Source organism: Schistocerca serialis, chromosome 3, assembly GCF_023864345.2.
Source record: "Schistocerca serialis cubense isolate TAMUIC-IGC-003099 chromosome 3, iqSchSeri2.2, whole genome shotgun sequence".
NCBI classification, from domain to species: domain Eukaryota; kingdom Metazoa; phylum Arthropoda; class Insecta; order Orthoptera; family Acrididae; genus Schistocerca; species Schistocerca serialis.
The window spans coordinates 882,373,977-882,388,755 of record NC_064640.1 but is presented as its reverse complement, the minus strand read 5'-3'; the positions used below and the strand labels follow the sequence as shown (position 1 = coordinate 882,388,755).

At 41.9% G+C, this 14,779-nt stretch overlaps 1 protein-coding gene across 1 annotated transcript in view; it reads left to right on the top strand.

The window, feature by feature from the left end:
* Window positions 1–14,779, top strand: part of LOC126471106 (AP-3 complex subunit delta-1) — a 258,217-nt gene that overhangs the window by 14,884 nt on the left and 228,554 nt on the right. Inside the window, exon 3 of the mRNA XM_050099184.1 lies at window positions 14,275–14,370. Within this exon, the coding sequence (XP_049955141.1) occupies window positions 14,275–14,370 (96 nt within the window). The remainder of the gene's footprint in view (window positions 1–14,274; window positions 14,371–14,779) is intronic.

Genomic DNA, 14,779 nt, shown 5'->3' with positions numbered 1-14,779 from the left:
GAAAACTTTCACCTCTGCTGTCACTGTTGAATCTCCCCCACACGTTAACATTGATGTGATGGTTCAGCAGGTGACTACAACAATTGTTTCTGCGGCAGAAAACTTGATCCCTCACTCTTTAGGGTGCCAGAGACGTAAGGCAGTCCCTTGATGGTCTCCGGACATCGCTGAAGCGATTAAGAAGTGTTGGTGAGCTCTACAGCAGCATAAGTGGCACCCTTCCCTGGAGCACTTCATAGCCTTTGAACGGCTCTGTGTCCGCGTTCACCACCTTATCAAAAGACAGAAGCAGGAATGTTGGGACAGATAAGTCTCAACCATTGGGTGCCATATGTCACCTTCCCAAGTCTGGGCAAAGATCAAATGTCTTCTCGGGTACCACACCCCCAACAGGTGTTCCTGGTGTTACCATAAATGGCATGTTATCTACCGACGCAAACGCGATTGCCGAGCACTTTGCTTGAGCCTCTGCGTTGGAGAATTACCTCCCAGCCTTTCACACTCTCAAATGGCAGCTGGAAGTGAACATCATCTCATTCACTATATGCCACAGTGAATCCTCTAACACCACATATACAGAGTGGGAGCTCCTGAGTGCCCTTACATGTTGCCCCGACACAGCTCCTGGGCCTGATCGGATTCCCTGCCAGATGATTCAACATCTCTCATCTGACGGCAAGCAACATCTCCTTGTCCTCTTCAACCGATCTGACGTGATGGCATCTTCCCATCGGAATGGTGGGAGAGCACCATCATTCTGGTGCTCAAACCTGGTAAAAATCCGCTTGATGTGGATAGCATCGGCCCATCAGCCTCACCAACCTTCTTTGTAAGCTGCTGGAACATACGATATGTCGGCGGTTGGGTTGGGTCCTGGAGTTACGTGGCCTACTGGCTCCATGTCAGGGTGGCTTCCGCCAGGGTTGCTCTACCGCTGGTTATCTTGTGTCCCTCGAGTCTGCCATCCGAACAGCCTTTTCCAGACGGCAACACCAGGTTGCCATCTTTTTTGACTTATGTAAAGCTTACGACACGACCTGGTGACATCATATCCTTGCCACATTGTATGAGTGAGTGCCCGCTCCCAATTTTTATTCAAAAGTTCCTGTCCAAGTTGGTGCCTCCCATAGTTCCATCCATATCCAGGAGAATGGAGTCCTGAAGGGCTCTGTATTGAGTCTCTCTCTATTTTTAGAGGCCATTAATGGTCTAGCAGCAGCTGTCAGGCCCTCCATCTCACCTTCTCTGTATGCAGAAGACTTCTGCATTTCGTACTGCTGCTCCAGTATTGGTGTTGCTGAGCATTGCCTACAGGGAGCCATCCACAAGGCGCAGTCATGGACTCTAGCCCACGCCTTCCAGTTTTCAGCCACAAAGTCGTGTGTTGTGCACTTCTGTCGGCGTCGTACTGTTCATCTGGACCCAGAACTTCACCTTCATTATGCTCCACTCACTGTAGTGGAGACATATCGATTCTTAGGACTGGTCTTCGACACTCAATTGCCTTGGCTTCCTCATCTTCGTCAGCTTAAGCAGAAGTGCTGGCAGCACCTCAATGCCCTCCGCTGCCTGAGCAACACCATTTGGGTTGCAGATCGCTCTATGCTGCTGCGGCTCTACAGACCCCTTGTCCAATCCCGAACTGACTATGGGAGTGTTGTTTATGGTTTGGCAGCACCATCAGTGTTGCATTTACTTGACCCTGTGCACCACTGCGGGGTTCGACTAGCGACTGGAGCCTTTAGGATGAGTCTGGTGACCAGTGTACTGGTGGAGGCTGGGGTCCCTCCATTGCAGATCAGACATACATGACTGCTCGCAATTCTCCTGAGCATCTGAATTACCGTCTCCTTTTCCCACCCACATCAGTCCATCTCCCACATCAGCAGCCCAGGTCGGGGCTAACGATTGTGGTTCGAGTGCAGTCCCTTTTCTCCGAACTCGAGTCCTTCCCTTTATCACCTCTACTTGCGGTCCGATCACGTACGCCTCCATGGTGTATGCCTCGGCCGCAGCTTCGTCTGGACCTTTCATGTGGCCCCAAGGACTCTGTTAACCCTGCAGCTCTCCACTGTCACTTCCTCTTGATTCTTGATGTGTTCTGGGGCTCTGAAGTGGTTTACACCGGCGTCTCAATGGCTGATGGTCATGTAGGCTTTGTGTGTGTTTGTGGAGGACATATTGAACAGCACTCCTTGCCAGATGGCTGCAGTGTTTTCACTGCAGAGCTGGCGGCCATATCTTGTGCTTTTGAACACATCCGCTCATACCCTGGCATGTCATTTCTGCTGTGTACTGACTCATTGAGCAGCCTACAAACTATCGACCAGTGCTACCCTTGCCATCCTCTGGTAGCGTCCATCCAGGAGTCCATCTACGCCCTGGAATGGTCCCGTCGTTCAGTGGTGTTTGTCTGGACCCTTGGTCATGTTGGAATCCCTGGCAACAAACATGCTGGCCAAACAGATGACTTGGAAACTGCTTCTGGAGATGGGCATCTCTGAAGCTGACCTGCTTTCTGTCTTATACTGCAGGATTTTCAGGCTTTGGGAGACGGAATGGCATAAAAGTACGCACAACAAGCTGTGTATCATTAATGAGACGATGAATGTGCGGAAGTTTTCCATGCGGTCCTCTTGCAGGGAATCAATTGTCCTCTGCCGGCTCTGCGTTGGCCATACATGGCTAATGCATGGTCATCTACTCCATCATGAGGAGGACCCACCTCTGTGTCGGTGTGACTCCCAAATGACAGTCGTCCACCTCTTGCTGGACTGCCCACTTTTAGCCACTCTTCAGCGGACTTTTAACTTTCCCAGCTCCCTACCTTCAGTGTTGGGCGATGATGCCTCAGCAGCAGCTTTAGTTTTAAGTTTTATCCATGAGAGTGGGTTTAATACTTATATGTAGGTTTTAGCACATGTCCTTTGTCCCTCTGTGTCCTCCACCCTAGTGCTTTTAGGGTGGAAGTTTTAATGTGCTGTAGAGTGGCTGGCTTCTCCTTTTTATTTTCATGGTCTGCCAGCCACTGTAATCTGCTTTCTTGTTTAACTCTGTTCTGTTTCTAGCATCTCTGTTGTTTTCTTGTCCTCTTTTGTCCCTTTTAGGGTTCATTGCCTTCCCTTCGTTCTTGTGGTTTTTCCTTTCTTTCCATTTTGTGTTATGTGTCTCGTCCGTTTTATTCTCACACTTGTGGCATTGTTTTATTAGGAACAAGTGACCAATGACCTCGTAGTTTGGTCTCTTGCCCCCTCTTTTAAACTTTAGCATTAGCCTTTCATCAGGTCAGCAAATACATCTTTAGCCTGAACAGCTTGACTCAGTTTGAGGTGATACACATTCTGATCTTGACAAGGTCTACAAAATGACTTTGAGATGTACCTATGAACAGCTTCACAAAAATTTGGCTTCAAAGAACATGTTCCTATTTTCTTTGATTTAAGTTTCATTATATTATGTTAAACAATCAAAAATCCAGGATGGAATAATGATAATATTATGAAACGCATAGATTGCTACTCAGTATATAGTGGAGATATTGAGTTGCAGATAGGCACAACAAAAAGAAGACTAAAAAAAGTAAGCTTTTGACCAAAAAGCCTCTTCCGAATTAGACAAAAAACACACACACACACACACACACACACACACACACACACACAGACCACTGCCTCTGGTTGCCTACGCAGCGGTTGTGTGGTCTTTAAATTCGGAAGAAAGCCTTTTGACCGAAAGCTTACTTCTTTAACAGCCTTTTCGTTGTGTCTGTCTGTGACTCATCATTCTTTTCATAATATTTAGGTATTAAGTTAGTAAAATTAAGGGAAAAAAAGTTTCCTCCAGCAGCTGTCTAGGATACCATTGTATTCCAAATGGCCACAAATTACATCGGGCACCTTTGTCCCGTCTTTGGCATTCCACACATCCCCCTTTCCCACCCTCCAACCTCTTTCGCTCGTGCAGTTGTGCAAACTAGTGAACATCTTGGGGAACTTGGCCAGACTTGGCTTGTTATGTTTTTGGCAACTCACTTTATCTGTACAATGAATGGGTGAACAATACTAGTCCTGTATAACCTGAAATTCTTGTTATGCTTTGGTGATGAGTAAGCATTACAGTGAGGGACTATTGTGTGTCATAGGGAATGGGGATCTTAGCTCGTTTTGTCATATTCCAAGGATGCTGAAAATCTTAAAGAAAAATACACTTCATTGCAATTGGCACCATTGAACAGAATATAGATATTACTAAGTGACTATACTGGATCCCTGTACCAGTTGCAAATTGCCTATCCAGTGGCTTCCAGATGCAACAAAAACTTGATTTTCAATATTTCACATAATTATTCGCCAAATTTAAAAACATTAAATGCTGTCATACTCTTATGTTAAAAGTTGAACACAGTAAGACACTTATTACAATTAAAAACTGTGTGTTTGTCTTGAGGCAACATAACTGGTGGTGCACATCTGTGAATGAGAGCACATAGTGCTCCTTCCACCTTCCAACAAACTCTGCACATAATTTCAAACCAACTCGTGCAGTTAGTTTGAATGACAATTGTTAGCATAGGACTGAGTAAGGGGGTCAGTGGTTATCACACTTGACTCACATTTGGGAGGACAATGGTTGAAACTTGCATCCAGCCGTCCAGACTTATGTTTTCTGTGATTTCCCTAAATCGCTTCAGGCAATGCCAGTTGGTTGCTTTGAAAGGACACAGGTGATCTCCTTGCTCATTAATCCCTAATCCAAGCTTGTGTTCCATTTCTAATGACCTCGTTGTCGACAGCACGTTAAACACTAATCTCCTCCTCCTCCTCCTCCTCCTCCTCCTCCTCCTGTTAGTTTGTGTACTAGGACATGGAATAACTTACAGCTGACCTTATGATACTAATAATCAGATTCATACTGAACCAACATGAACATGTATAATTATTGCATTAAATGCCTCACATACTTTGACTTCCTAAATACCACTTGACTATATATTTTTTTATTGTACTGAAGGCCTTTTGTCAGACCCTAAGCACCACAAATTCTTATTTTGCCTCCCCTCGTTCTGTCAGTTGTTGCTTACCATAGCAACATTATTCAGTTATATCCACCCATCAAATAAACTAGTCTAGATTATATAATACATCATTTTTCATCCACAGAGGCAGCAGATGTAAGTGCCCTTCTACTGGGAAGTAGGGCATGTGGGGGTTGTGTGAGAGATACTGCTGTGCCCCAAGCAACCCAGTCTCCACCTCTAACCTCCCTTTCTCCACTGTAAGTACATTGTTGAGGCACAGGATAATGCACTAAAGGAAGGAAAAAAATACTGGGATTGAGGAAAAACACATTTTTGTGTTGGTGAAGACAATTTGACTCTGTTGTTCATCTTATCTAAAGGAAGGAAAAAATACTGGGATTGAGGAAAAACATTTTGGGTCGGTGAAGACAATTTGACTCTGTTGTTCATCTTATCTAACTCTGAGGAGGGATGAAATGATTTTAACATACATCCAGATGGGGAACTGTCCTATGATGTCCAGATTTCTTATCTTGTGAGAGAACCCACCAGTGTGTGCTAGAGGTGTACACAGATCTGTTCACCATGTTTTAAGAGAACGTATATTAAATCAAGGTGAGGACAGCAGCCAGTTTACTAGCTGATCTGCATCTTACTTTAGATGACAATGAGATGAATATGGTATGTACTTTAGCATTTGTGTATGTACGATATGCGGCACAAGTTGCTAGATGGAAGATTTTGAATACATTTACAGTGTCAGGGTGTCCAATTGTAAGTAGGCTGTTTAGGTTTTTTTATTGGTAACGCCACCTCTGTATGAAAATCACTGGCTGTGCTGTGTGCAGTCTGTGGCTGCTTTGCATTGTTGTAATACTCGCCATTGTAGTGTTAGGCAGCTGGCTGTGAACAGCGCGTAGCGTTGCGCAGTTGGAGGTGAGCCGCCAGCAGTGGTGGATGTGGGGAGAGAGGTGGCGGAGATTTGTAATTTGTCATGAACTGCTATATTTATACATGATGATATCAAGGTAAATACATTGTTTGTTCTCTATTAATATCTTTCATTTGCTAACTATCCCTATCAGTAGTTAGTGCCTTCCATAGTTTGAATCTTTTATTTAGCTGGCAGTAGTGGCGCTCGCTGTATTGCAGTAGCTTGAGCAGCGAAGATTTTTGTGAGGTAAGTGATTTGTGAAAGGTATAGTTTAATGTTAGTCAGGGCCATTCTTTTGTAGGGATTTTTGAAAGTCAGATTGCGTTGCGCTAAAAAAAATATTGTGTATCAGTTTAAGCACAGTCCTGTTTAAATTGTTCAAAAAGGGGATGTTTCACAATGTCTTGGAAAACAGGGAAAACTTGGAGAATTTTTTTGTTATGGAAAACTTGTATGAAACTCGCATTTTGCCTAAAGACTCTGGAAAAGGTATAGTGGCTCATTTGATTTTGGGCATAGGCATTTGCTTGCCTCCTCCTTGGCATGATGCAGTGCTGTGCTCACTGTTCATCCTCAAGTCAGTGCTGAGAGACCACCCTCCACAAGGGTTTTGGCATCCCCTAACCCTTTCCCTCACTCAGTCTAGTGCAGTGGCCAGCCAGTCAGCACGGACTGGTTGAGTCCAGACGAACTGTGCAGAGGTTTGTTGTTGTTGACATGAAATGGCTTGCACACCTGTCTCTGCAGCCTGACCATGTTGTTCTAGTTTGTTGTTGTGTCGTGATTATGTGGTGTGTTTTACATTTACGTCTGTTCAAATGTACTGCCTCATTTGTTAACATGATGTTGTTATAAAGATGCAAGCTTTTACAGGAATTTGTTACCTATTCAAATCCATTTATTTTCAAGCAAGGATACAAGGGCATGATAGGTTGGCATACAGTGCATTGTTTGGATGTGTACCAAGAAATTTCTGTTGTACATGCCAACAGCTATTGATCTCATTGTGTTGTGTACAAATAAGGTTGATTATTGATATTTGGTGGTAGGCACAAAAGAATGTAATTAGAGCACTGACAAGCAGTCATTGGGCTTTGGCGTGCAGTTGTTGGCTTAGTTAACATTGAGCTAAAGCCTGTAGTGCCCTGCAGGTGGCCAGAGGGTGCGTGGGGACTGTGGAAGTAGATGCCTGAGGCGTGGAAGGTGAGGCTACTCTTTGCATCATTTCTGTCCTCAATGGCCAACATTTCCAATGCTGCTGTGGGTCTTAATCAACAAGAGCTACTTTCAATTGCATGCGTGCAAGGAAGATTTTATTGCCTTGCTTTGGACCCACTCAGGGAGAGATGTAGGCTGGGGTGTGGGGTGTAAGTTACTCATAACAAAGAAAAAAGCATAGGTCGTGAAGTTTTCTAGTGGCCTCTGGTGTGTGGAAACTCTGGGCCACATTTCACTACATCATTACCTCAGATTACTGCAAATGTGTGTCCAACCCTCACTAGACTGAGGAGCCAGAATTTTGGTGGGTCACAGAGCACACACATGAAAAATTGAGTGTTTGGTTCATGCTCTCTAAAACCAACTGTCACTCAGGATACTGGCAAGCAAGATGTGTCCACTTGTGCAAGGGAAAGAAGCATGCTGGGCTCGAGGCCAGTAGGAAGATACATTGTCTATATCCATGCTAATTGCCACAGATGGCCATGATTCCATTACTGCTGCATCAGATGTAGCCTCTGCAGTGCTGCCTGCCACCTCTGAACACATTCAGCTGATCGTCAACTACAACAATAGGAAGGACAATCCTGATGGTACCTTTGATTTGGCGAGTGCACTAGAAAATAAAATGTTCAGTGAAGAAATGTAATATTTCTAATTACCCTCAGTGTATTTTTAGTCTGCTGCAGTGCAGGCAGGGAGTTTAGCATGCAGTTGTGGTGTGTCTCAGCACCCAAGTGTCACCTCGAGGCAACTACATCAAGCACTTACTGCAGAAACTTATGGACGACTGCCGACAATGCTAAATTAAGTGCAGAGGGATGCCATGATGAAGGCTGAGATCCATTTGTGTCTGTCAGCTGCTGAGAGAGACCAATCGTCTTGGTACATTGGCACTTACCACATGTGTTCCCAGACAGTAACATTGCCTCCAAAATGCAGTTTTAAAACTCAAAAGTGAATTGTGGCATTGTGTTCAGACTGGAGCCATTTTTCACTAAACAACTACAGGAGTTTGTTGCTACCTGTGACATGGTTGTGATTGAGTTTGATCTGTTTGTACATTTTTGGAATAGTAGTGGGGTCAGGTTTCGAGCATGTCCTCACTTCGTGTTTTTGAGAAAAAATGCTGCAAAAGATTTAGTTAAAGAATTTGAGGCAGGTGAATCCAATTTGAGATAAATTTGAAGAGGAAATTTGTCCATTTGTCCATGGATGGCCCTGATGTTAATAAGGCATTCCTACGAGAGCTGAAAAGCCAGGTCAACGTAGTGGGTAATCCTGAGCGTCACATACTTTCGGATTTTGAAACGTGACTGACAGGTTGTTCTAGTGTTGCAGGGAATCTTGTTCAGTTTCTGAGAGCTTTATGTAATGTATTTAAAAACGTTCCCTCCTGCCAAGCTGATTTCAACAGTATTACAAGTCCCTCTGTTTTCCCACAGAAGTTTTGTGCTATTGGAGGATGGAAAATAAAATAGTGTCAGTCTGAACTCAGATAATATTAACAGCTGTTTAAAAATGTGTAAAGGAAGTAAAAAGAGTAAAGAAGGAACAGAAGTAGGTAAAACCAAAACCTAAGGTCAGTACTGGAATTTCTAAGAGTATTAGCTACTGGGTATTGTGTAAGTTTTGAGGAGCAGGATTTTGAGACTGTGGCTGCTCGGGTTGAGTTGTCTCTAACTAAATTTCAGTCAGATGCTCCCTTACTTCCTTTTCTGTATAATTTTCTCCAATCTATAGTCAGAGGATTTGTCCAACCATAATTTTGTAGAGGTGGAAATTTGTAGAAACAGACTAGTTTCAGAACAGGTCTGAATGATGACAAAATCAGTTTCAGCCTCTGGAAGTGGACATCAGGTAAGAACCAAAAAAGCTCTGGGTCAATGTACCATGTCAGAGAAAGGTATCTTGGCGTTCCAGAATGAGTGCCTTACATTTATGAAGCATGTGGAATCCAGAATTCTGGCTAAATTGCCCTTCGCATATTTCTGTGTGAAGGGCATTCCATGTTCAATCCTAGGAGTGGCAGTTAGTGCTGACCATGCAAAGAGACAATCATGCAATAGCATTGACACATCTCACTATCTTCAATTGCTTTGGTAGTTATGTGACTTACACGATTGCCCATGAGTTGCAAAGTCCAGTAGAGTAGTAGAGATCATATCAGTAAAGGAAATCCTCAAAGAATTTGTGGGAGATCGCGTTTGCATCGATCAGTTCTGGGTGATGGTCATTGGGGTCAAGAGTGGACATGAAAATGTGATGAGATTTATCAAGGTTGCTTGCGGTCTATTCCATGGCAATGCTAGCATTGAAAGAAGTTTCTCCAACAACTCCACTCTGGTCAAAAATTTGACTGAAGCCTTTCTCATAGCTGTTTGTGCTGTTGACACTGTGGTGAAGACCACTGGAGATGTTTATCTGCAACTATTACAAAGCAATTAATACACAGCTTCTGAAATGCACATGGTAGGTACAATGAAACAGTAGCAGAGAAAAGGACAACTGAGAAGTCCTCAAAAGAAAGTGAGTGGAAGAAGAAAGTGAATAGAGAAAAGCTAAGAGCACCACTAACTATAAAAACAGAACTCATGGAAAGTGCTGAGAAAAAGGTTCCTCAGATTGAAGTAATAGTTTTGTCACTAAAAACTACCTGCTTGTGACTTCATTTAATGTCCATGCATGTGTGTCTATTGGACTAGTCTGTTACTGTTTCTTCCATAAACATTGTTTTCAAATGGTATTTGGATTTTGTTCTTAGACCTCTATGTAAAAAGTGTAATTTTTACTGAAATACATAATGTTCTTCATTTTTGTCTGTGCCCTCACAACAACTGATTGTTTCTAATTTAAATATTTATGAATAATGTTTTACTTCCTTTGCAACCTAGTCCAGTCCAGCCACATTGATGGACCATCAGTCAAAAGCCTGAATATGGTTCCCAAGAATAGGTGCATACTTGTTGGTCCATTGTGCCCCGCACAGTGACAGGATCACACAGGGAATGCCACGAAATCATTTCTGCAGACTGTAACACTTGCTCCTTCAGCCTGGATCCTTGCTTCCAGATGTTTCACACCGTACACACCAACAGCCATCTCTCCGATGAAGCATAAAATAAGATTCATCTGAAGAGGTCACCAGTTAGTGGATATCAAGCCTTCGTCGCAAATGAACATAAGTCACCATAGATGCATGAACTAGGTGCCTCCTGCGAATTTCGATAAACAACATTCACTGAATGGTCATTGAGGACACACTGTTGGTAGCCCCCTTGGTTCATCTAGGCAGTCAGTTGCTCAACAGCTGCGTGTCTCTTTGGCTTTATTCATATCTGCATTCATCATTCAGTCCCCCCCCCCCCCCCTCCCCCGTCCACTTCCCCATCACATAAGGCCTGTGGGGCACCATTGTTGCCTCAACACCACCACTTTTGGATAGCACCATTTTGCTATGCATGGTATACTTCAACCCAGTGGCATGTGAACAGTTTATAAACTTAGTCTTATTGGAAATGCTTCCACCCATGGCCCAAAATTCCATGATCATGCCCTTTTGGACATCGGGTAAATCACTCAGTTTCCGCATTACGACTACTGCACTCTTTCCTGCGTCTCCCAACATCCTTTATATACCCTCCACTACTAGTGCTGCCACCTGCCGTCTGTGAGTAGTAATTACATGTTGACATTGAACATATACTGTGGTCACATTAATGTGACTGAACTGTGTAATTTCCTTTTTTCTGTTCAAATTACATTTTACACTTAATTCTGATGCCAGTTCCTGGTACATTTATTTCTTGATTAAAATAAGCCATGTTCATTTTAAGGTTTTCTTCTTTGAACTGAGAGTATAGTCCCATTATGTTCCTATTTGTTCATGAAATTTTGCTATAAAATTGATCAAAATTGGATGTAGTTAAGCACAATGCAACCCTCGAAAAATAAAAAGTTGGCCTGGAAAACTTAGGGAATCATTTTTTTTAGAATTGCTGGATACTCTGAGTGTGGTTGGCTCATTCTTACACATTACAAAAATAGAAATTATCCTACCTAGGAGTAATTGTCAGGGAGGATCTTTTTCCTGTTTTACCTTTCTGTTGTGTAAGTGGTCAAAAATGTTAGTGGCAGCATTATGCATACATTTTTGTGCTAAAGACAACCTTAATGGGGAGTAATGTATGTGACTTTTTTCAGTCTGGTATTGTAATTACGTCTGTCATTGTTCCTTTTGAACAGCACTGGATTGTTTACAACAAACTTTGTGAGGGAATAAATATTCTGTGAAGCAGTAGTCAAAAGCGTGAAACTCCTTAAAGGCCTTCTTGGCTGAAAGCTATGTGTTTGACAGTCCTTTTGTTGTGCCTAACAGTGACTCAACATCTTTGCTATGTGGTGAGTAGCAATCTATCTTTTTCATAATATTGTGAAACTCATTAAACAGGTGTTGACAAGATGATCATGGGTGAGTCCACATAATATTCTTACAGCACATTTTTGAGCACTCAAGACTTATTTCATAAAGAGGAAATATCCCAGAACCTTATTTCTAACGATTTGGCTGTCCCCAGAATTTGCAATGATTCAATGTGCAAATGTGACTGAATTAAGTATTTTATTCTAAAAGTGCTCAGACTACTTAGGAGCATACTTCCCTTTACTTCGATTTTGCCATTAATTTTTCAATAGTTGGTTTATCTGCTTCCTCTGTTCTTCAGAGAATTTCTTTTCTGTTGCTGGTGTATTCCATCTATCGATCATCCATTTTTCAATATTATGTCTCTGTCATCTTGTCCTGTGTAGTGTCCTATATATTGCCAAATTTGGTTAGTTTTTTCTGATTTTTGCTGTTCGCCTATATGCATGATTTGGATGGAGTTTCTCATAGTACTACGTTAGTATCGCTGTAGTCAATCTGCTGGAGTGCAAGCATTTTAAATATCCATAAAAATTCATGTGTCATTTCCACATGACGTCAGGGATTCAATGTGCTGATACACTACCACATTGCTTCTGATCTTCCACTCAAAACCATGGTCCCAATAGCTTTTTGATAAATCAGTGGCTGTGTGTGTGTGTGTGTGTGTGTGTGTGTGTGTGTGTGTGTGTGTCTGCAGCATAACATACCAGTGCCCTTATAACTTTAGTGTAGATGCAGATTTTGACATTTCTGTTAATATCTCTCATTTTATAGAGCTGAGGAGTAGCCTTGTCTGTTTTTTCCAATTTACAATGTGAGCTTTAGTGCTCTCCTTTTCTGTGATGTTCTCCAAAATGGTTTCACCAAGGTACTTATGTTTGGAGTAGTTAAATTCATTGTCAAGGATAGTGGCACTTGTGTTCGTAATGAATTCTGTCTTTTCGAAGGAGATTGACAGTCAAGTTTTTCCTGCACTTCTTCAGGGTTTTGATCTGGAGGCACACTGTGTCAATTGTTGTGAGACTATGGCTAAGTCATCAGCAAATGCCAAGCAGTTGATCTCAACTTCTTTCCCCTTGCATTTTTCCAACTCTGATGTAGCTGCAAAAGAAATGTAGGATTAAGCGTAAAACAGTGCCAACTCTCACTCACTCCCTTGCCCCCAGCCCTCATCTCTTTTTTTTTTTTTTCATGTAATAGTCTTATTATAGTAGGTTGACACATAGGGTCACATGTCAGGTGAATGAGAAGTGGCTGAAGGTGAAGTACAGTAAATATAGGTGACAGTCCTATTGTCATAATCACCCTATTTTCCATTCAGACAAAAACAGTAATTAATGTGTCTCCAAATAAGGCAATGCTGCATTTTGACAGGTGGGCTGCTTTTCCCGCTCATCATTAACAGTGGAATCCAGACTACTGTACGTCACATTTTAACCAACTGTTTTTTATAATGTGACGAAGACAGCAACCTTTATCCTATCTGCACTCGATTTAATATAATGACAAGATGATTGTGGTCCATATTTTATGATTCTACTTCATATTTATTATAGGTAAAAGATTCTAATGTTCACTCATGATTTCTGGAAAATTTTGAGTAGGAGAACTGCCTGCCACATTCACCAGGCCTTGTTTTAGTCCTCTCTGTTGTTCTGTATTCAATTTTGATAGTACATTTTAAACATCTGACTATTTGACTAGTCATAAATTTTGAATGTTTGAGGCAAATGAATGTGTGAATGTAGAGAGAGAGAGAGAGAGAGAGAGAGAGAGAGAGAGAGAGAGAGAGAGAGAGAGAGAGAGAGAGGGGGGGGGGGGGGCGGCAGGACAGTAGTGGGATTGCACTTTCCTAGACCTACTGTCACACCTAGATCTATACTCTGCAAGTTACCGTACCATATGTTGTGGAGGGTACTTCATTTACCACTATCGTTTTCTCCCATTTTGTTTGCATATGGTGCTTTGGGTGAAAGCTTGTCAGTAGGCATTTGTATGAGCATAAATTTCTCTGATTTTATCATCATCGTCATTTCACAAGATGAATGTGACAAGAATTACAGTGTTATTGACTATTCCTAGCACGTACACATTCACATTTTTAACAGCAAATCTTTCTGTTGTAGCAGCTACTGCAAGTCCATAAACATTTAATATACATGTTAGATGACGATTGTTTGTCACATCTGTTTGAATAGCTTCCCTTTTGGTGCAAATATAAAATAACATACTGTGTTGATAGTGTTTGGTGCCTGTTCTTAAGGTTTTTTCATGTTTGTAAATGAAAATAGCCTCCCAGCATTTTCTGTGTTTAAATTTGGGATCAGTTGTTGGTTTCTGGCCCTCTTAAACCTTCAACTGCTCTGGACATGTTAACGTGCGCACCTTTTTACCTGTTCCTGTGTGCTCTGAACGTGTTTACATGCGCCATCAGTTCTTCCGCGTGGTACTCTGGTTGTGTCTATGCGTAGACATGTTCAGAGTACCAGGTAGAATGACTGGTGGCGTGCGTAAACACGTTCAGAGCTCACAGAGACAGGTACAAAGGCGCGCACGTTAACACGTCCGGAGCAGTTAAAGGGTTAATTTGGTGTATCAGAAATTTAATATATTTTCAAGTGCAATGAGTTTTGTACTAGAAACATTGTAGGGTAGTCTCATATAAATATTTATTTTCAGGCCAAGTATATTGCCCAGTGCATTGAAGAAATTAAGCAAGAACTTCGCCAGGATAACATAGCGGTGAAAGCAAATGCTGTCGCTAAACTGACATATGTAAGTAATTTCTAGCAAACGCTTTAATCTATTATGTCCTATTATTAATGCCACATCAATTGTGATAGTGATTAATATTAGAATAGTCACTGATATTTTCTTTGTTGAGATTATGGAGTTCTCATGACAACAGTCATTAACACAAATATCTTGGTATATAAAATCAGAGTTACATTTTGCATTTTGGCTAGATGTTGCTTATGCACAGAAAATTATGCTTTATTAAATTTTGTTGTCCAATTCTTCACTGTCTTCTTCCATATTTGCCTTAATTTTTCCGGTTATCGTGTCAGTTTTTCTCAGTCACAATCTTTAGTGTTTTGACACTAAATGTTAATAAAACTCTCCATTTATAAATGGTTTACAATAGTAGGTTCTCCAGTAAATTAACAAAATGTCATCAGGGAGA